This window comes from Macaca nemestrina, chromosome 5, assembly GCF_043159975.1.
Source record: "Macaca nemestrina isolate mMacNem1 chromosome 5, mMacNem.hap1, whole genome shotgun sequence".
Classification (NCBI taxonomy): Eukaryota; Metazoa; Chordata; class Mammalia; order Primates; family Cercopithecidae; genus Macaca; species Macaca nemestrina.
Window position 1 is genome coordinate 166185341 of NC_092129.1, and position 22096 is coordinate 166207436.

The 22096-nt window shown below is 40.3% G+C and overlaps 1 protein-coding gene across 13 annotated transcripts in view; it reads left to right on the forward strand.

Moving 5' to 3' along the window:
* The window catches only part of LOC105482495 (kinesin family member 13A), a 230570-nt gene that overhangs the window by 100854 nt on the left and 107620 nt on the right, over positions 1–22096 (forward strand). For all 13 annotated transcript variants that reach the window (XM_011742633.2, XM_011742632.2, XM_011742634.2 and 10 more), the window contains one exon: positions 13056–13116. In XM_011742633.2, coding sequence (XP_011740935.1) covers positions 13056–13116 — 61 coding nt within the window. The remainder of the gene's footprint in view (positions 1–13055; positions 13117–22096) is intronic.

Below are 22096 nucleotides of genomic sequence, written 5' to 3' on the forward strand. Positions count from 1 at the left end.
GTATAGGCCCCAGGAAGAAAAGATATCCATCTCCCTTGTCTCTTGGTTGATGCATCTCCCTGTCTAGAACAGTGAAAGCCTTCTGGACCAGGGAGTCTCTTGGCTCCCACTTGGCCCGCGTCAGCCCCAGCGGTGTGAACTCTTCATCATTCCTTTCCAGTGTGACTTAACTGGGAGTAAATGTTTGCAATCCCTGGACTGCCTCAGGTCCTTCAGCTTTGGTGACCTGGGGCCATAGAGTCAGCCTAGCATTCTCCTCTCTGTGGCTAGACGTACCTGGCATGGTGCAGTGAGGCAGAGGGGACTGGAGAGATAGGCACATGAAATGAGGTCTTGGTCCAGAAGTTCTGAGCCAGACCCAGAGATTGCTCATGATGGTGATGTTAGCATGACTCAGATTTAATCTATGTTTTATTTTTCTTCTCATTTTTATGAGTAACAATAATCATGTATCAGAGATAGCAGATAAGATCTGATAGCAGATGCTTAGATATTTGCAACTTATCTTCTAGACTGTTTTTATTGAAGAAGAAGTATTCTGTGTTTGAAAATATCCACATCACCTTTGAATGTGCTATTGGAGAAGTTATTTGGGTGGCTAGGTTTTTTGAGAAGTGATCAGGATATGAAAGAACTGGAAATACCACAGATTGTGCATTTGTGACACTCCCACCCCCACCCCTCAGCAACCAGTGAAGCGGATTTTGAAAATGAATGATAAAGGATTAGATATGAAATGAGTAGAGTATTTGAAAGAGTTAGAATTGAATTAGTGCTTCATTGCTTATGCACCACTAGTTTATGTGTACAGTGTTAAATGGAAGCTCTGTGCTGTTATAATATTGGTCTGGGTTTTGAGAGGATGATTTCCTGTTTTCAGATTTATTCATTAAATGAATGAAAGCATGAATTAGGTCTTTGTAGAGATACCTTCTCCATGCATCCACAGAAATTTGAACTGCAATGCAGAGTAGTAGTTTCCAAAGATAGTAGTTTCCTAGAACAGACTGTGCATCCCCCGAGATCAGGGACAGTGCCTTGTAGATGTGCAGCAAATGCTGCTGGCTTTGAATCTTTAAGAGGCTTTCACATCTTCACAATCAGTCAGTGCCAACTGTGTAATGTAAGACATTATTTGGTATGTATATATAGGCATATGTAAAGGAAATGATTAATTACATTGCCAAAAGACAGCTGTTACTTGACAGATGTTTAAATGGGAAGGTAGGTCTGTCAGTAAAACTCACCAGTAATAAGGGTGATGACTCTAGCGTTCCTTAGGAGATATGTTGAGATACAGGCTGGAGTTCCTGCTGGCAGAGCTGCTTTTAGAAAAGCAGTAGTGAAGGCAGTTCTGTGATCACACAGACTCTCGGTGCTGGGTTTTCCTTTCAATTTCAGTCCAGTTCCTCTAAGATGAATGAAGTTTAACTCTTCCTTTTTTTTTTTTTTTTTTTTAATGAATCTTCACATCTTTGATATTAGGAGAAAGATGAAAAAGAGAAAAGTGTTGAAACTTGGCATTCAAAGAAAAATTTGAACGTGAAATCTAAAACTTTACTTGGTATGACTCAGTATTCATAACTGGTGTGGTGAAATGTGAACAAATTCGAAGTGTCACTTTCATATTAATTGCAGTCTTTCAAATTGACAAAGTTGAAACGTAATCACAAAACAGGACATTGGCAAGCTAGTGTTCCTAAAACTGGAGAAATGGGGCTTTTCAGAGAGCTCTGGGGCTCAGTTGTCAAAGTAGGTAGTGGCAGAACAGACTGTTAATGGCAGCTGGGTCTGCAGATGTGAACAGCGGATTAATTGTACAAAGAGAGGAAGAAGGCAGTGTAAAGGAGAGGACACACTCCTTCATACAAAGCAAAGCAAGTCCACATAGAGCAGACTTTTTTCCCGAAGGGAAGCCGTTTTGATTTTAGATTTGGGTGCTAGGAAGTAGTGTGCTTTGCATTGAAATTTTTGACACAGAACCAAATAGTCTGTAGCAACTCCCACACACATGGCCTTTTTTTGTCTTTTCACTTCTTCTTTCTCTTTAATTCAGCAAATACTGAGTACATATCTACACTATCCTGTACCTAGAGGGAATAAAGATAAGTTAGCACAGTCCCTTGCTCAGAAAACCTCCCTGCTTGGTGAGAATATAAAGTATTCTTACTTTTGGTGAGAAAGTTGGTGCCTGGTACCCAACAAATGCTCTACAGCAGTAGCGGTGCTATTAATGGGGGAGAGAAGTCCATCAGTATATAATGATAATATTGATAACAGTAGCTGCCATAGACTGAGTTACACTGTGTGCCAAGTATTATCTTAGTAGGTATTCCGTTTATGTTACGACAATCCTAAATTAATGTAAAATATGCAGTTATTTAGGTAGATGAGTGTGTGTTAGAGAGGGAGAGCTGTTGGCTAAGACAGAACAGAGGAGGCAATAATTACAGGGAGGAAGTTGAGAAAACATTGGAGGAGGTGACATTTGAGCAGGTCTTGAGTAGTGTGAGTTGTACTTCACTAGGCAGGGAGGCAAGGTGAGGAAAGGGAGAGAATTACAGGAAGGAGAAATTCCCTTATAATTCGATATTCCCTTCTCTTTTTTTGTTATTATTATTATTTCCTTTTAGCAATAGGATCTCACTAGGTTGCCCAGGCTGGAGTGCAGTGGCTATTCACAGGTGTGATCATAGTTTGCAACCTCAAACTCCCGGGCTCAAGTGATCCTCCCACCTCAGCCTCCCAAGCAGCTGTGACTGCAGGTGCATATGACTATACCTAGCTCTCCCCTTCTTTCTTTTTTTCCCTAGACATCTCACTGTGTTCAGTATACGCAAAGGATTTCTTGGTCATTGGTGGAATCTCTCAGAGCTGAGAAGGTGACTGACCATTGACATAATATACAGATGTATAGGGTCATTGCTTGTGTCTTTTTGGGAAAGGAGTGGGAATCCAGTAAACACAAAAATAATGCCTGTAAGGTGACAGCAGTCTGTTACTGTGGCAGTTGAAGTAAAAATGGAGACTTTGGCAAAGTACTGTTGGGGTGCTGCTATCCTGGCTGTGCCACTGAAGGATTTACACTGACTCGTCTGTGCTATTTTAAGCAGATGTCACACGTGAAAACAAAGATTTACTTGATTGTTTAAGAGGTAATTCACCAGGAAGTTGCCTTAATTTTTGTAAATTATTTTTATTTTATTTTTTAGAGACAGCCCTGCTCTGTTATGCAGGCTGGAGTGCAGTGACATGATCACAGCTCACTGCGTCCTTAAACTTCTGGGCTCAAGCAGTCCTCTTGCTTCAGCCTCCTGAGTATCTGGGACTACAGGCACATGCCACTGCACCTGGCTGATGTTATTTTTTGTAGAGACTGTGTTGCCCAGGCTGGTCTTGAACTCTTGGCTTCAAGTGATCCTTCAGTCTCAGCCTCTGAAAACACTAGTATTATAGGCGTGAGCCACTATGCCCAGCAAAAGTTGCTTTAAAATGTAAATTCGCAGAGTATTTTTGTTTGGTAATGAAAAGATTAGGGAAACCAAGGCTTTATCCTCTAAGAATTAATATTGTAGCAGAACAAAGGGAATTGTATATAAATAGATGTATACATATATACACACTTATAGAATCTGATTAGACAGATATGGAAATTCAGGATGAGAAATAGTATCCTTAAAAGTTTTATAAGGAGGCTGGGTGAGGTGACTAACGCCTTTAATCCCAGCGCTTTGGGAGGCTGAGGCGGGCAGATCACTTGAGGTCAGAAGTTCAAGACCAGCATGGCCAACATGGTGAAACCCCATCTCTACTAAAAATACAAAAATTAGCCAGGCGCGGTAGTGGGCGCCTGTAGTCCCAGCTACTCAGGAGGCTGAGGCAAGGGAATAGCTCGAACCTGGGAGGCAGAGGTTGTGCTGAGCTGATATCATGCCACTATACTCCAGCCTGGGTGACAGAGCAAGACTCCATCTGGAAAAAAAAAAAAAAAAAAATTTTATAAAGGAGTGACATTTGAGATGACATTAAAAGGAAACAGAAATTAAAAGGTAGGTTTTGGCTTACCTTGCAAAAATCTGATGTATATGTCCAGAAATATTTCTTTACATAAAATTAAATTATCTTGACATAGTAAGTATTAGATTAATCACTTTGTGTCTGAGGAGGGTTTCTGAGAGGTATTAAAATGATTTTAGGGAAAAAAATTACTTTTCTTAGAAAAAGAATACTTGTTTTATGTTTTACCTTTTTAACTAGATTGTAAGCAAGAGGATACAAATAGGCCTAGTACATACTTGAGTTCCCTACAGCCCCTAAAAGTGAAAAAGGTAACAAGTGGGTGTTAGTTTATTGCTTTCCAAATTGACCATTTTGCAGTTGGAGAACATATTAGTGAAAGCACACAACTCGAAAGGACAAATGAAAGCATACAGAGGTAATAAGGTAATGCAGTTGAAAGTGCCTTCACATCTCATTTTCATGGATCAGAAAAATGGTTACAGATTCCATATCTTAAAACGCGGATGCCTTCTGGTTCTCCAAGGAACATAGAAGATCTTGCTTCTTTTTTTATTTTTTTGAGACAGAGACTTGCTCTGTTGCCTAGGCTGGAATGCAGTGGCACAATCTCAGCTCACTGCAACCGCCATCTCCCAGGTTCAAGCAGTTCTCATGCCTCAGCCTCCCGAGTAGCTGGGATTACAGGTGCATGCCACCATGCCAGGCTATTTTTGTATTTTTAGTAGAAACAAGGTTTCACCATGTTGGCCAGGCTGGTCTCAAACTCCTGACCTCAAGTAATCCGCCTGCCTCCACCTCCCAAAGTGCTAGGATTACAACTGTGAGCCACTGCACCTGGCCATTGCTGCTGCTTTTTTTTTTTTTTTTTGAGATGCAGTCTAGCTCTGTTGCTGGGCTGGAGTGCAGTGGCGCGATCTCAACTCACTGCAACCTTCTCCTCCTGAGTTCAAGCGATTCTTCTGCCTCAGCTTCCCGAGTAGCTGGGATTACAGACATGTGCTGCCACGCCCAGCTAATTTTTATATATTTAGTAGGGACTGGGTTTTGATCTCCTGACCTCGTGAGCCACTGTGTCCAGCCCTTTTTTTTTTTTTTTAACTGTAAATTGAATTTTGCTGAAATGCCATCAGAGATGACTTTTAGATAAGAGTGGAGTTTAACTGTGCTACATCCTATTCGTAAGTCATGGAACTTCATTACCTCAGATTATATATATCATTCAACACATTTGCCTTATTAAAAACAGCTTTAGTAACTTTATTAGATATTCAGTGGTTGACAAAAATGCAAAGCTAACATTTTTAAGAGCCTGATAAAGGTGGAGCAGATGTATCGCAAGCTGCAGAGAATTAAATGCTGGTATGGGTTTTATAAGTTGCAAACTAAGAGGAAGGAGTGGGATTCTGAGAAGGTGGAGTCAAATGTTGTTGAAAACAGTGAAGGCAGTAGCTTTCAGATTTCAAAAACAACTAGAAAACATCTGTGCTTTTAGCTCTTTTTTTAGTTGAAAAGGTTTGAATGCCTTTACAAAAAAATGTTTTCACAATGTTGGTTCTTATTAATAAAATGTAAAATTTATACTTGGTTTGCGTTTTGTTGTTTTACTCAGCTGTATGCATTAAGAAGTCTTCTGGGCCAGGCACAGTGGCTCAGCATTTAGGGAGATCGAGGTGGGAGAATTGCTTGGGGTCAGGAGTTCGATACTAACTTGGGCAACATTGCAAGACCCCATCTTTGCAACAACAACAGCAGCAGCAAAATTAGACAAGTATGGTGGCATGTGCCCGTAGTCTTAGTAGTCCTAGCTACTCGGGAGGCTGCTTGATCCCAGGAATATGGTCCCAGGAATATGATTGCCCCAAGCCCCACTGCACTCTGGCCTGGACAACAGAGCCTTTTTTTTTTTTTTTTGAGACAGAGTCCTGCCCTGTCGCCTAGGCTGGAGTGCAATGGTGCGATCTTGGCTCACTGCAACCTCTGCCTCCTGGGTTCAAACTATTCTCCTGCCTCAGCCTCCCAAGTAGCTGAGATTACAGGTGCGTGCCACCACACCTGGCTAATTTTTTGTATCTTTAGTAGAGATGGGGTTTCACCATGTTGGTCAGACTGGTCTTTAACTCCTAACCTTAGGTGATCTGCCCACCTTGGCCTCCCAAAGTGCTGGGATTACAGATGTAAGCCACCGAGCCTGGCCCAAGTCTTAAATAACATTTTTCTAGTATAATATGATGGGTTTGCAAAAAATAAGACTTTATTTTTCTTCAGAGTCATCAGTTTCTGGCCAGCCATGGTGGTTCATAACTATAATCCCAGCACTTTGGGAAGCCAAAGCAGGAAGATCACTTGAGGCCAGGGAAATTCGAGACTAGCTTGGGCAACACAGCGAGGCCCCATCCCTACCAAAAAAAAAAAAATAATTATCTGGGCATGGTGGCATGCACCCGTAGTCCCAGCTACTTTTGGGAGGATTGCTTGAGCTGGAAGGTTGAGGCTGCAGTGAGCTATGACCATGCCACTGCATTCCAGCCTAGGTGACAGAGCAAGACCCTCTCTCTAAAATAAAGTTTTAAAAAAATTAGAAAAAAACGAAGCAGTCAATTTCCAAGAAATAAGTCTTGAGAAATTGGTTTTCTCCCTTTTGAAATGTCAATGTATTTTGTATGGGAAAATCAAAACTACTGTAAAGACCTAAGAAAAGCATGTCTCCTTTTGTAACAAACATTGTGTTACTCAATTATAATTATATTTTGGCATGAAAAGAAGGGTAATAGTTTGTAAATAATTTATGGAACTAACAAGAGATTGCAAGGGAAATGTCAAGGACATGACAAAGGAATTATTTTAAACATCTTTAAAACTGTGTTAGTAACGGCCATAATTTTTCTAGTGACAGTCAAACAAATAAATGTTCTAATTTCTGTGCAGACTACAAATTGTGCATGATATACCCTTGCTTGTTTATCCACCTGTACCATGGTGTAGTGTTGCTGAAGGGGACCCCAGTGCTCATCTAGTGACCCAATCCTTATTTGACCATTGCAGGAACCAAGTTCCCCCAAACCACGCATGTGAAAGTAATGAAACATCTAAAAAGATACCCTCCAGCTTGAACCTCTGCTTATTCATAATAGTTCTTACATCCACTCCATACTCTTGTCTGTGTTCCAACTCCTTCCCCTGGTAATATGTTTATTAATTGAAAAAATATTACATACAGTTGCTGCCCTGTATGAGACACTGAAACAGGCGCTATGGGGTGCATGGAACATAGTCCCTGCTGTCATGGAGCTCACCATTTAGATTTGGAAGTAAGACCCACACGGAAGAACCAAGGCATAAAACAGGACCGTATGTGAATCAGTGTCTTGGGAGCTACAAACTGCTGTAAAATTTTATAGGAGGGAAAGGGGATTGGGAGATCACTTCCAGCCTGGAAAAAAAAGAATAACAAGAATTTTTCTATTCCCTTGCTTTGAGTTTTAGGGAAATCATGTAGATTTCTGGACTTCAACTTTCTTCCTAGTAAATGTTTAGTAAAATAACAACCTGTACTCCATGACTGGTTTGAGGTATCACCATTCTAAAACGCCTGTGATCAAAGATTTTGAAATTCGAGACATAATGTAGTTCAAAGGGTGCTGCTATTTGGCAACAGTTGTATCTATCAATATTGTCAGGACTCTTTTTTCGTCTGCAGGGTTTTAATATTTGTCTGAATTCTAGGGGGCAAATGCTTAAAATGAAAATTTTCTCATGTGCCCTTTTATTAGCAAAAACAACTTTAAATGATTAACTTTGTTAGAAATTTTCACAGACTTTGGAATAATTCTTACTGACAGGTAGACCCTCAAAATTTGGGGTAGCTCTCATTTTATTTTAAGTAGTGTTACTATGAATGTCAAGCTCTGGCTCTCTGACCTTATTTGAAGAATAGCAAATCGTTAAATTAAGTTTGACCTGGGTGCAGTGGCTCATGCCTGTAATACCACACTTCAGGAAGCCAAGGCAGGAGGATCGCTTGAGCCCAGAAGTTAAGACCAGCCTGGGCAACACAGCATGACCCTGTCTCTATAAAGAAAAAAAAAAGAAAATAAATGATTATTCCACTACATGTAGCAGTAACTGAAGAAGTGAATAAATGATGATTCCACTATATATAACAAAAACTGTGTTCAAAACAGAGTCCTTGAACACACAGGTGCTCTCTGTCCCAGTGCCTTGGCACCTGCTATTGCCTCTGCCTATCCGTGCTTTTCCACAAGCTTTCATAGAACCTGCTCCAGTTTTCTCCAGTACCCCCACGCTGTTACATTTTTGTGTCACTGATTACTTCCTGGCGCCATATGTGTTTATTGTTTGCTTGCATATTGCTTCTCTCCCTTCACCCCACTGGGAGCTTCATAAGGGACATGAATAATATAAGTATTACTACAGATAATGCAAGGAATAGGATACTCATGAGCTCCACGAGTCTTTGCATGTTTATTCACTGCTATAATTGTAGAGCTTAGCACACAATAGGTACTCAATAAATATTTGTGAATGGATAAGTGAATTAATGAATTAGATGACTACTACTAGGCCTGGTTTGTAGGTCATGCTCAATAAATACTGACTGCAAATTTTTTCAGTGCAGAAACCAGAAGTTCTTGAAAGCGGCACAGAATGAGGTTGAAAACCAAAGGTTCTTGGAGGATTTTTTTTTTTTTCTTAATATTTAGGATGATGCATGTCACTGAAATTCACCATGGATCAAGCTTGGGCACAGTGCCTGGGATATAAGGAGAGCAGTAAAGATTAAAAAAAAAAAAAAAAAAAAAAAAGAAAGGAAAGGAAAATAGCCTCTATTGGCTGTTTAAAGTAAGGAGAGTTGACTTAGGTCAAAAGAAAAGGAAAATGTCCTGGGAATAAAAGTTAAGTATTGTAAGATGCCATTAAAGGGAGTTTGTGGAATCTCCTTTTCTGGAAATGTTTAAAAACAAGATAGATCTTCATCTCTTAGAAGTGTTGAAGTTCAGTCCTGCCCAGAGGCAGGAAGATTAACTGGATTACGCTTGTGTGGTCAGTCTCTAGAGTCATTGGAAGAGCCCTTGAATGCAGTAAATATTCCACATTCTCTTGGCTGAAACTATTGTTTCATAACTGTTCATTTGAAACTTGGCTGTTATAAAACCAGAGTGAATGTTTAACAAAATTGAATTTGGATCTGGGGTTGATGATGTAAGTTGAGTGCATCATATATACCTAAATCAGTTTTAAAAGCATTAAAATAAAGTATATATAGTGCCGAAACTATTCAGAACATAACTTAGTCTTTTTTTTTTTTTTTTGGCAAGAGAGAGCATTGCGTACAATTTATTAGTCTTTTATAATATACAAAACTGCCTGCTTCCCTGCAAGATCTTAATGCCATTAATCATTCAATAAGTAATTATAAAGTGACTACTATAAACATTGCAGGCTTCAAAGATGAATTCGATATGGATCCTGCTTTCAGGGAACTTAGTCTACAAGTGGACATAAAATATATATATAGGCCGGGCACAGTGGCTTTATGCCTGTAATCCTAGCACTTTGGGAAGCCAAGGTGGGAGGATTGCTTGAACCCAAGAGTTTGATACCAGCCAGGGCAACATGGCGAAGCCCCATCTCTACAAAAAACACAAAAATTAGTTGGGCGTGGTGGCATGTGCCTGTGGTCCCAGCTACTCAGGAGGCTGAGGTGGTAGGATCAATTGAGCTGATTGAGGCTACAGTGAGCCATGATAGTGCCAGTGCACTCCAGTCTGGGCAACAGAGGGAGACCCTGTCTCTGAATGAGTGAATGAGTGAATGAATGAATGAATGAATGAATGCTATCTCTCTCACACACACAGATCATATACATGATAGTGAAAAATAAAATGATTGAGATAGGAGCCATAAAAAAGAACTCAACAGTGTTGTAAGGTTTCAGAGAAAAAAAGATAATTCCTTTGGATTTAAACAAGAATGCTTCTGGGAGGAAAAAATATATCGAACTGGGCCTTAAGGGGTATGATGTATTTTGAAGGGTGGAAAAGAAGGAGAGAACAAGGACAGAGATGAAATTATAGTTAGTAATTCTGAGGTAAGGATAAGTTCCACTGGAGCAAGAGGAAGCTGGGGTTAATAGGCTGGGAGGGCCTTTTGTGGCTAGTCTCAAATGCCAGGCCAGAGAGCACGGGTTCTGTATGCTCAGTGCTTAAGATCTCTTGAAAGTGATTAAGCATTAAAGGATCCGGCCCATGGGAGGTTTGTAATTTACTATTTGGACTGCAAGAGACAAAAGGCAATAGCAGTGAGCCCAGGAAGACAGCTACTGAGTCACCTGGGCTGCATTTCCTAAGGGATGTGCTGAGAAATAGTAGTTCCAAGGCATGTTAATAGATGTTACTCCAAAAAGGGTCTCCTCACCAGAATGAATTGGGGAAATAAAACGTTAAACAATCAAATAGACTTCTTTATGGACTTCTTTTCTGAAAAGTCTCTGGAAGACTTTTCAGAGCCTTTAATATTGAGAATTAGCATTGAGAATCTCAAATAGGATAAAACGTGTACCACTTCCAACATGATTTGATCTTTTTTTATGGATTAGCTCATGAAACTCCGGTTCCTTAGAACACACTTTGGGAAACATTGCTCTACACATTTGATAATAACAGCTGGAACACAAGTGATGGTAATGGGCATGAAAAACAGCAGTTAGGGCCGGGTGGCTCGCGCCTGTAATCTCAGCACTTTGGGAGGCTGAGGCAGGCAGATCATTTGAGGTCAGGAGTTTGAGACCACCCTGGCCAACATGGAAGACGCTGTCTCTACTAAAAATACAAAAATTAGCTGGGCATAGTGGTGCACGCCTGTAGTCCCAGCTACTTGGGAGGCTGAGGCAGGAGAATCACTTGAACCCAGGAGGTGGAGGCTGCAGTGAGCTGAGATTGTGCCACTGCACTGCAGCCTGGATGATAGAGTGAGACTCTGTCTCAAAAAAAAAAAAAAAGGAAAAGAACAGCAGTTCAATGGGAGTCCTTACAGAGGAAGCACCAAGAAGCACCAGCCATTCCTGGTATATAGGAGACATTCAGTAGCTATACAGAAAGTTAATTCATGTAAGAGTGAATTAATGATTTAATACCAGTAGATGTTGGTGTGGATGCAGTGAACAGGGAACACTTTTACATTGCCGGTGGAAATGTAAACTAGTACAACCACTATGGAAAACAGTGTGGAGATTCCTTAAAGAACTAAAAGGAGAACTACCATTTGATCCAACAATCCCACTCCTGGGTATCTACCCAGAGGAAAATAAGTCATTATATGAAAAAGATACTTGCACATGCATGTTTATAGTGGCACAACTCACAATTGCAAAATCGTGGAACCAACCCAAATGCCGATCAGTCAACAAGTCGATAAAGGAACTGTGGTGTGTATGGGGGTGTGTATGTGTGTGTATATGTATGTGTGTGTGTGTGTGTGTGTGTGTGTGTGTGTGTGTGTATGATGGAATACTACTTAGCCATAAAAAGGAATGAATTAACGGCATTTGCAGCGACCTGGATGAGACTGGAGACTATTGTTGTAAGTGAAGTAACTCAGGAATGGAAAAATCAAACATCGTATGTTCTCGCTATGAGGATGGAAAGGCATAAGAATGATACAGTGGACTTTGGGGATTTGAGGGGAAGAGTGGGAGAGGGGCGAGGGATAAAAGACTACAAATATGGTGCAGTGTATACTGCTCGGGTGATGGGTGCACCAAAGTCTCACAAATCACCACTAAAGAACTAATTCATGTAACCAAATACCACCTGTACCCCAATAACTTATGGAAAAAGAAAAAAAGAAAAAACATGAAATTAGCCAGGCATGGTGGCGAGCACCTGTAGTCCCAGCTACCCAGGAGGCTGAGGCAGGAGAATTACTTGAGCCCGGGAGACGGAGGTTGCAGTGATCCGAGATTGCACCACTGCACTCCAGCCTGGGCGACAAAGCAAGACTCCAACTCAAAAAAAATTGAAAATTAAAAAAATATGAAGAGATACTTTTACATATAAAAGACATGCCAAATACTAAACATGTAAAATTGCTTCACATCTTTACTTTTCAAGGAAATGCATATTAAAAATACAGTAAGAACCCCCCCATACACACACCCAAAAAAAAAACAAAACAAAACATGCTTTGCTGGAGATTGCATGCTGAGACAAAAGGGGAAAGGAGTGCAGGATAGGAATATGGAGAGTTTTGAGCTCCAGTATGCTAGAGATGGTATCATGGAAAGCTAGGAGAAGGAACTGCTTTATATGAAAGTTGAGTATTACTTGAGAAGCTAAGGGAGATGGACCTGGAAGGGTCAGTGGATGCTGAAACCATGGACTTGCGAGAGAAGACGTTGTTTTTGCTTTTTGTTTTTTCTCATCAGATGTATTGTGGAAAAAAATATCTGGTTAAAGTGTCTGGTTATTTGAATTCTAGATAAATAGCAATTTTCATGTACAACTTATTCTAATACAGAAAGCTAATCATATATTTAGTCTAAAAGAAGTATCATAGGGCCAGGCGCGATGGCTCACACCTGTAATCCCAGTACATTTTGGGAGGCAGAAGAGAGAGGATCACTTGAGGCCAGGAGTTTGAGACCAGCCTGAGCAATAGGGCAAGACCTCCTGTCTGCAACAATTTTTTTTTTTAATTGCTCGGTATGGTGGCATGCACCAGTGGTCCTAGCTACTCAGGAGGCTGAGGCAGGAGGATCCCTTGAGCCCAGGAGTTTGAGGCTGCAGTGAGCTGTGATAGTTGCAGCTGCACTCCAGCCTGGGTGACCCTGTCCCCCAAAAAGGAGGAAAATAAGAAATTTTATGGTTAACAAAAGCACCAAACCTGTAGTGATTTTTTTCAATCAGGCAGTAGTGGCCATCCTTCTCATCTTCACCAGTGATTTTTTTTTTTTCAGTCTGATTTACTCATAAGAAGTTAATTAATCTTTAAGCTTAATATTTTGTTCTTTCATTCAGGTATTTGCCTTTGATTATTGCTTTTGGTCCATGGATGAATCTAACACTACAAAATATGCTGGTAAGTTTTCTCCCTCCACACCTGACAGTTGGGCTTCTGGCCTCTTCCTCCATTGAGTTTATTGTCTTTAATTCCTCTGAAGTTTTACTTTTCATATGTAATTCACACCTATGCTTTCCAATTATACCACATGGGTTTTGAAGTCAATAAGATTTGGTTTCAGAATCTGTGTCTGCCACTTACTTGCAAAATCCTTGAACAGATTTTTATTAAGCTTCAAATTATTCACCTGTAATGGGGGGTATTGGTGTCTTCAAAGATTTTCTAAAGATTTGAGATAATGAGGGAACCACCTCAAGCCATAAATGGTAGCTTTTGTGAGAGTCATGTGAAAAAAGGTTTCATTTGCCATGCCTTTCCTTATCACTAACTTTCAGGGCATCGCCTGCTCTGTTTTGTGTGTGTGTGAGTGTGTGTGTGTGTGTGTGTGTGTGTGTTTGTTTTTTGTTTTTTTTTTGAGACGGAATTTCACTCTTGTTGCCCAGGCTGGAGTGCAATGGCACAATCTCGGTGCACTGAAACCTCCGCCTCCTGGGTTCAAGCAGTTCTCCTGCCTCAGATTCCCAAGTAGCTGAGTTTACAGGCATGTGCCACCATGTCCATCTAATTTTTTGTATATTTATTAGAGACATGGTTTCACCATATTACCCAGGATGGTCTCGATCTCCCGACCTCAGGTGATCCGCCCGCCTGGGCCTCCCACAGTGCTAGGATTACAGGCGTGAGTCACTGCGCCTCACCCCCTGCTCTGTTTATATAAGGAGAGCACAGGTGATGTGGTTTCCAAAACTCACTCAGGTCCTGAGCGTCCTCAGCTATCAGTGGTCCTGTGAATGAGTACTACATGCTCCTCAGGGAAGTGCTGCCTCACAGCCCCACATTTTGCTAGGGTTCTCTCCTTGTGGGTTTGTTTGTTTGTTTGTTTTCAAAAAAGATGGAGTCTTGCTCTTGTTACCCGGGCTAGAGTCAGTGGCACAATCTCGGCTCCCTGCAACCTCTGCCTCCTGGGTTCAAGCAATTCTCCTGCCTCAGCCTCCCGAATACAGGCACTGGGATTACAGGCACCTGCCACCACACCCAGCTAATTTTTGTATTTTTAGTAGAAACGGGGTTTCACCACGTTGGCCAGGCTGGTCTCGAACTCCTGACCTCAGGTGATCCACCCGCCTCGGCCTCCCAAAGTGCTGGGATTACAGGCATGAGCCACCGCACCCGGCCTCCTTGTGGTATTTTATCCTCATTCCATCCAACACAAATGACTGCTGTTTTATTATTTATGACCATAAGCTTTCCTAGGAGTCAGTCACAATTGCTTTAGTTCCAGAGGGAAGCATTTGGTTTGGTGGAGGAAGTTGTTGGTTCTTTTGCTTCTGATTATGCCCCCTTTTTCTTAGATGTTTCATCTTTTTAAAAATTTATTTTTCGGCCAGGCATGGTGGCTCACATCTGTAATCCCAGCACTTTGGGAGGCCAAGGTGGGCAGATCACTTGAGGTCAGGAGTTCAAGACCAGCTTGAATAACATAGCAAAAGCCCATCTCTACTAAACATACAAAACTTATCCAGGTGTGGTGGTAGGCACCTGTAATCCCAGCCACTTGGGAGGCTGAGGCAGGAGAATGGCTTGAGCCCGGGAGGCAGAGGTTGCAGTGAGCTGAGGTCTTACCATAGCCTAGGTGACAGAGTGAGACTCTGTCTCAAAAAAAAAAATTATTTTTGTAACTGGCAAATAAAAGTTGCATATATTTATCATATACAGCGTGATGTTTTGAAATATGTATATATTGTGGAATGGCTAAATTGAGCTAATTAACATGTGCTTTACGTCATGAACTTATCCTTTTTTGTGGTGAGAACACTTAAAGTCTACTCTGTTAGCAATTTTCAGGAATACAATACGTTGTTATTAACTATAGTCACCATGTTGTACAATAGATCTCATGAACTAAATATTTCATCCTAATGAGGGTTTTCTCCTTATTTCTACTTATAAGAGAATCAGCTGAATGACGTTCTCATTTAGTTAAAAACAAAAAAAAATGAAGGGAGGGTATTGGCCTTAAAAGATTTGGAGGTAAAAGCACGTGACTGACTTAAAGAGAATTAATGTTTTGTTTATTGATAGGTTTTTCCTTGCCATAAAAAGCAAACTTGAGAAATTATTTGATAACATAATTTTTTCAAGAGTTAACAATTTTGAACTAGGAAAATTCCTTCAGTTGCTCACACTGGGTAAATTAGCCTTTCCAAATACCATTCCTGCAACTTGAGCAATATATTTTATTAAAGTGAATAAGTAGTTCATAATGTTGGTTGTAATTAATTTGTCTTTTTATTAGTCCTTTGGTACTTTATGTGATAAGTTTTCCAGAGTCTGGAACAGTCTTGACTTGTCAGCACTCTGTGTATTTTTGTGCCGGGTATGTACTTTTAGATTTAAATCAACAACAAAAGTAAAACATTTCCTACAGATGCGGAGACAAATGGGGGTAAAAGCTATGGTTTTACAAACCCGTCATTAACCGTGTTCAATTTATGTTATTCAAGATGCAGCCATATATATCTGCCTGAACTGGAGGTCTTCTCTTGTACTTCTCAGATACTTTCCAGGACTCCTCATCACAGGCTAGAAAAAAATCTGTACTCCTTCGACTACATTTGATGTTCTTTATTATATAGCCCCATTCTACCTTCTCCATCGTCTCTTCTGGGACTCCTCTCACCACTCATTCAGTACCTCAGCCCAATGTCTATTGTTGGTTCCTCTCATATAACTCAGGAATCCAGAAAGTCTCACAATAATTTTTTAAGTATTCGTGACCCCCCACTACTGTGTGTGTGCAGCCCAGGAAGCCCTTGAGAAATCCAAAAATGAGTTAGAAAGCAAAAGTGCATACCAAATAATATTTTGCGACAATATTTAAACTCTAAATTTTATAGATTTTAAGTGTTACATAAAATCCAAGGAGAGAGAAAATCTGGAGAGGCACCAGATTTTAAAGAGATAAAATCTGGAAAGGCACCAGTTGTCTGGGAAGGCACCGTAGAGGAGATGGAACATAGAGGAGATAAGTATTTGAGAAAACACACATATTAAATAGCCTGATTCAGCCATTCCACAAGGGATACATATATCAGAACATCATGTTGTATACCATAAATACATATGATTATTACTTGTCAACATATGAGTTGTTTAGAGTTTAGTCAAAGGAAAGCCTAGAAGACATCCAGACAAGAGGAAGCGACATGTATCAAAGAGAACACATGGACTTTGATGTGAGACCTGGGTTTGAATCTCAGGACCTCTGTCTTGGTTCTGTTGGACAATTTATTTAATTTCTCTGAGATACAATTTGTTTTCTATAGAAGAAAGTAAAACTGGCAATACCTATGCTATGTGGTTGCTGTAAGGGTTAAATAGGTCACTTTATGTGGTGATTAATGGAAGGTTCCCATAAATGATATTTTCATTTAACTTTTCCATAAAGGAAGATGCAGAGCCATGGTGGTAATGCTGGTCTGAGCAGTAGGTATATCTTGGGGGCGGGAAGCTGCAAAGTTAAGATTAAAAGAGAAAGAAAGAAAAATAAGAAGGTGCATCTTGTGGGGGATGCTATGGGAGACTGTTTGTACATGTTGAGTGAGGCCAGATGATAGGAAATTCTAAGAACTTTAGACTAATATGGTGAAAAATAGGGGCTATTGGAGTGATATGGTTAAAATAATGCTTAAGGAAGATTGTCTTTCTCTTTCTTTTCTATATCTTCTGGAATCACATCCTCTATTAGTGCCCACAGAGAACGCTCTAGCCTTCTGCAATATACCACTCATGTGCCTGGATATACAACAAACTTTTTTTTTTTTCCAAACCAGAAATGACTTTATTACATACAAATGATAAAATTTAGTTGTGAAACTCAAGATTTCTGTAGCGCTTCATTACAAATAGTTCAGATATATTTTAAAAGATCAGAATGATTTTTAAACATATTGATAGCCTAAAATTTAGTAAAATTTAGTAAATTTTAGGCTGCATGATCACATTGAGTACCATGTTCCAGTTAGCCCTGAAATTGGGTTCTGCCAGCTCATAGAGCACTGTCTACTTACAAAATTTGGGAGGATATTTTCTTATTCTTCAGATATTCCCATTATCATACAAATACTATGACGTTCCTCCTCCTTAGCAAAAGGTAAAATTCATGCTTACTATTCTCTCAAGTTTATATCCATTGTAAATAATCTACCTAGTAAATACGTTACATGTAGATTAGTTGATGGTTTCCATACTAATTTATTTTCTGTTTATTAAAAAATAACAATTACTTCTTAATTGTGAATAAAAAGATTAAGATAGAAGCATTCATTGTCTGGTGGAAAACAGGGGAAGTGGAGAAGGGGAAGCACATATTTCCTGAAACCGACCTATTTGTCAGGCTTGATGAATAATGGCATCATTGATACTGAATCAGGACTCTCAAAGCTGCTCTCAAAACTGGGGAGTAGCAGGGAGAGAGAGAGAAAGATAAGTGCATGGATTGAGAAGGCAAAGAGAAGCAAGGGCTCTAAGTTTTGTGTGGTGTGTCAAAATAGTAAATTCTCCATCATGTCTTGCTATTTATAAAGCTATAGGAAGAGCCTCCATGCTCCCACTTTCTGATTTAGAAACACGTAATTCTCTAGTAGGTATAATGGCATTGCAGTGGGTTGGTTGGAGCAGTTGAAGAATATGAGCTCTTAAGTCAGACTTGGTTCAAATCCTGGCTGTAACACCTTCTATTTGTGTAAGGCCGGGTGAGTTACTGAATCTCACCATCCTTCTGTTTCCTCATATGGTAAATAAGGATAGTTCTGATCCCATAGGGTTGATTTGAGAACTAAATGATGTATTCATTTAAAGTGCTTAATCTAGTAAGTACCTGGCTACTTAGGAAGTAGGAAGCACTCCCTTAATATTTATCGTCGTCTTTATTATTGTCTCATTGTGACAGGAGTCAGTACTTTGGAAAGAAAATGCAATGTACTGAGATTTATGACAACTGGTTTTGCCACAAACTGCTAGACCTTGGGCAGGATAATTTCTGTGGGTCTCTGTTCTTCATCTGTGAAAGGAGGATATACAGCCTGGAATGATCTCAGATCCCCTCCAGCTCTCTGATAAAACATGAATCAGCCATTTTATGTTGGCCACACAGCTGTTCCAGTGGACTTTTCAGAGGCAAATTAAAGGCTTATTTGTTAAGCCATTCACATTGCATTGAATCATGCTTTGAGGTATTTTACATTTTATTTATTTATTTATTGAGAGGGAGTCTCGCTGTGTCGCCCAGGCTGGAGTGCAGTGGCACAATCTTGGCTCATTGCAACGTCCCGCCTCCTGGGTTCAAGCGATTCTCCTGCCTCAGCCTCCTGAGTAGCTGGGATTACAGGCATGTGCCACCACATCTTCCTAATTTTTGTATTTTTTAGTAGAGACAGGGTTTCTCCATGTTGACCAGGCTGGCCTTGAACTCCTGACCTCAAGTGATCTAGCCGCCAAGTGATCAGCCTCCCAAAGTGCTGGGATTACAGGCATGAGCCACGGCGCCCAGCCAGGAATTATTTTACATTTGAAATATATTATCTCTTCCTCCTATTACCTTTTGGCTAGGTAGTTGTAATAATGTTTGTCTGGCAGGTAACTCTGAGTTTGAAGCAAAAACCCTGTGTAAGGGCTAATGAAGAAAACAGAAATAACCTGCAGAATTAGATACCTGGAGCTTGGCATTTCGACATAAACTCATATGTTCTCCCGAACTTCATATATACATGTGGATATACGCAGATCCACATTTAAGATTATAAAGTTAGTATATTATAGTCAATACTGATAAACTTGAAAGCAGTCTTTGTAAATGTTTGAGTCACTGCTGATTGCAATTAAAGCATTCTTGACAATGAATCAATACATATTTTAACATTTCTAAAATGTGCCATGTTACTAGATAACAGTGACTTCCAGTAACTTTGGTTTTTATTTTCTTCCCAGATCTATAGAAATCTTCATACCCCCCCCCAAAAAAAAAAAAAAAACCGTCTGGTAGTGACATATCTGGGGTCAGTGTGGACGTGAACATTCCCTGGCCTGAGAGATTCTAAACTGTTGACTCAGAAATTATATAACAGTTCTTGCCATATGGCATGTTGCTCAAATGTGCTGAAGCCATGTGTTTTCGAGCATTGTTGATGCCCTGCAACTCAGGAGAAAGGTCGTACATCTGCCTCTTATTCTGCTAGCATTGCTTTATACTGTGAGGGGACAGAAGAGCACCTCCGATCTGTGGACTGATGCTGTGGGAACAGCACCCATGTTTGATTCTGTTCCCATGATGGGGGATTTTCTGTGCTCAGAGCTAGAAATGATTTCTGCTTCATATTGCTTAACCAAAGCAGAATCGTAATGAGTCACAACATTTGTGCAGCAAAATTTACATTCTAAAAGCCAACAGTAGCCAAAATAGAACCAATTTCTTAGCAGAGTTCTACAATATTAATTTGTTCTAGCATATTGTATTGGTTCGTTATTTTACTATTCAGTTGGTCTGTTTGAATGAAGGCTTTTTTCTAGTAGTGAAAAGCACAAGCTCTGGAGTCACACTTCTTGGGCTCAAATTCTGCCTCTGCCACTTCCCAGCTGTGTGGCTGTAGGCAATAATAACAGCACTTCCTTATTATAAATTTTGTGGGTTGAAATGAGATTATGTATATGAAGCACTCAGCAAGTGCCTTGGAGGAAGCACTCAATAATTGTTAGCTATTGGGTTTAAACCATAAAAGTTTTCTGTATAGTTGGCCAGGGGCGGTGGCTCACACCTGTAATCCCAGCACTTTGGGAGGCCGAGGTGGGCGGATCACGAGGTCAGGAGATCAAGACCATCCTGGCTAACGCGGTGAAACCCCATCTCTACTAAAAAGACAAAAAATTAGCTGGGCATGGTAGCGGGCGCCTGTGGTCCCAGCTACCCGGGAGACTGAGACAGGAGAATGGCGTGAACCTGGGAAGTGGAGTTTGCAGTGAGCCAAGATCGCGCCACTGCACTCCAGCCTGGGCAACAGAGCAAAACTCCGTCTCAGGAAAAAAAAAAAAAGTTTTCCCTATGGTTATGAGCAGCACTAGTAGTTGCTACTTGAACAGTTTGTTAAGGTAGGGATTCGTTATAAATGATGCATGCCATTTTAAAAGACATTTATGAAAAAATCTAAATAACAAATCCTCCTAGATTTTTGTTTTTCTTTTATGGTCTTTTATAAATTATCTCACCTCATACTTGATTTGTTATTTCTTTTGGTGACTCACCTTTATCAAGTTGTTCCTAAGCATTGTATTTAGAGTTTTCTTAGAATCAGCAACCCTCTTTTTTGCATTTGTTAATGAAATTATGTAATTACAGAGAAGTACAACTGACATAGAACAGTTTAGGAGCAAATACAACTGACCCTTTGTACAAGCATAACTCAGCTGGTGAGAGTCCAGAGAGTCGCCTCCCAGCTGGGGTGATTTAGCATGCAGGGGGCATTTCATAGATGGAAGAGAGAATGTTGCTTAATCCAGAGAACTGGACAAGAAGATCAGTTAAGAAAAATTTTTCTTGTAAAGGATGTTAAAAAATAAATGAGCTTTGCTAATCTTGTTAATTTTTTTTAAAGTGTATATATATGTGTCAATGTTTTATATATGCTGCTTTTTTGTTCTCCCCTTTACTCACCTATTTTTTATCCTATCAAATCCCCCTTTCTTCAATACCTGCCTTTCTTTGTCCACATTTATTCCTTATGGTACTTGTTGGCACCCAGAAAGATCCTTTAACTTAATTGTGTTTAGAGGGGTGAATAACAATAGCAATAGACAGTACAACCCTAAGCATTGAATCCCAAGCACTGTGCCGATCCCTCTACATGCTCTAGGTGATAAAATTGTCAAAGCACCCAATCAGATAGAAACTATTACTGCCCCCATTTTACAGATAACAAAACTGAGGTTTAGCAAGACCCTGCTCCCTGTGAGAGCACTGAAAGCTTTGGTAAATGTGGACGTTAGTTAATGACATGTATGCTGGTGAAAATTTTATGGATTCTACTCCAGCCTGTGGTGCTCCTCTCCTCTTTCATCCTGAAGAGTCACTCAGTGACTCCTAAGGAAGTCATATTGAAGTGCTCTGGCTTAGAACCTAGCCAGGAATACTACTAAGGGTACCTTTACTCCTGTCAGAAGTTCTCTAGGATCCTTATATTTGGTTTGGGCTTTGTTTCAACCTCCCCTCAAATACTATAAATATTGTGCAGCCCACAATCCAGAAGAGATGTTGAGTTGGGTCTGCTTCTTTATCAGAGAGAGCGGGTGTAAAACACCATCAAATCAGATAGAAATGAAGGTTTACTTTGTCAGCAGTTGTTTTTTGGGAACCACCCTCCTGTATGACTCCAACACACATTTTCTGTAAGACATTCTTCACAGGTGAGTGGCTTTATATTCTTTCTTCATTCTCGGGACCAGTGCCGAGGGCAGTGGTTGCATGACCTCCTCCTTGGTGAATCACCCACTTTGTCCAGCAACAAAAAAAGACCATGCTCGTGGCCAGCCCCAGTGCTGTTGCTGTGGTGGAAACATCCATCTGGGTGAGTCACCCATGCCATGCTGCAAGCCAGACTTCAAGGACTGTAACACTGATAGCTCTTGGATGCTACCATGGAAAATATGTCCGTAGTCTACCTTTACCCTCATGGCCTGGTTTCTTGGGATCCTCTTACCAGGCACCTCAATGGCAAACATTTCTGTAGTTGATTAAAACTTAAATCTAGCAATACTAAGTCAAGCCTTACAGCTTCGGTTTCTTTATCTGAACTCTGTAGTTTTTGGTCATTTAACTTAAACCAGGTTTGAAGTCACTACATATGAGAATTTTTGAAAGCTGCACTTTCATACACTAAAGATTTTTGAG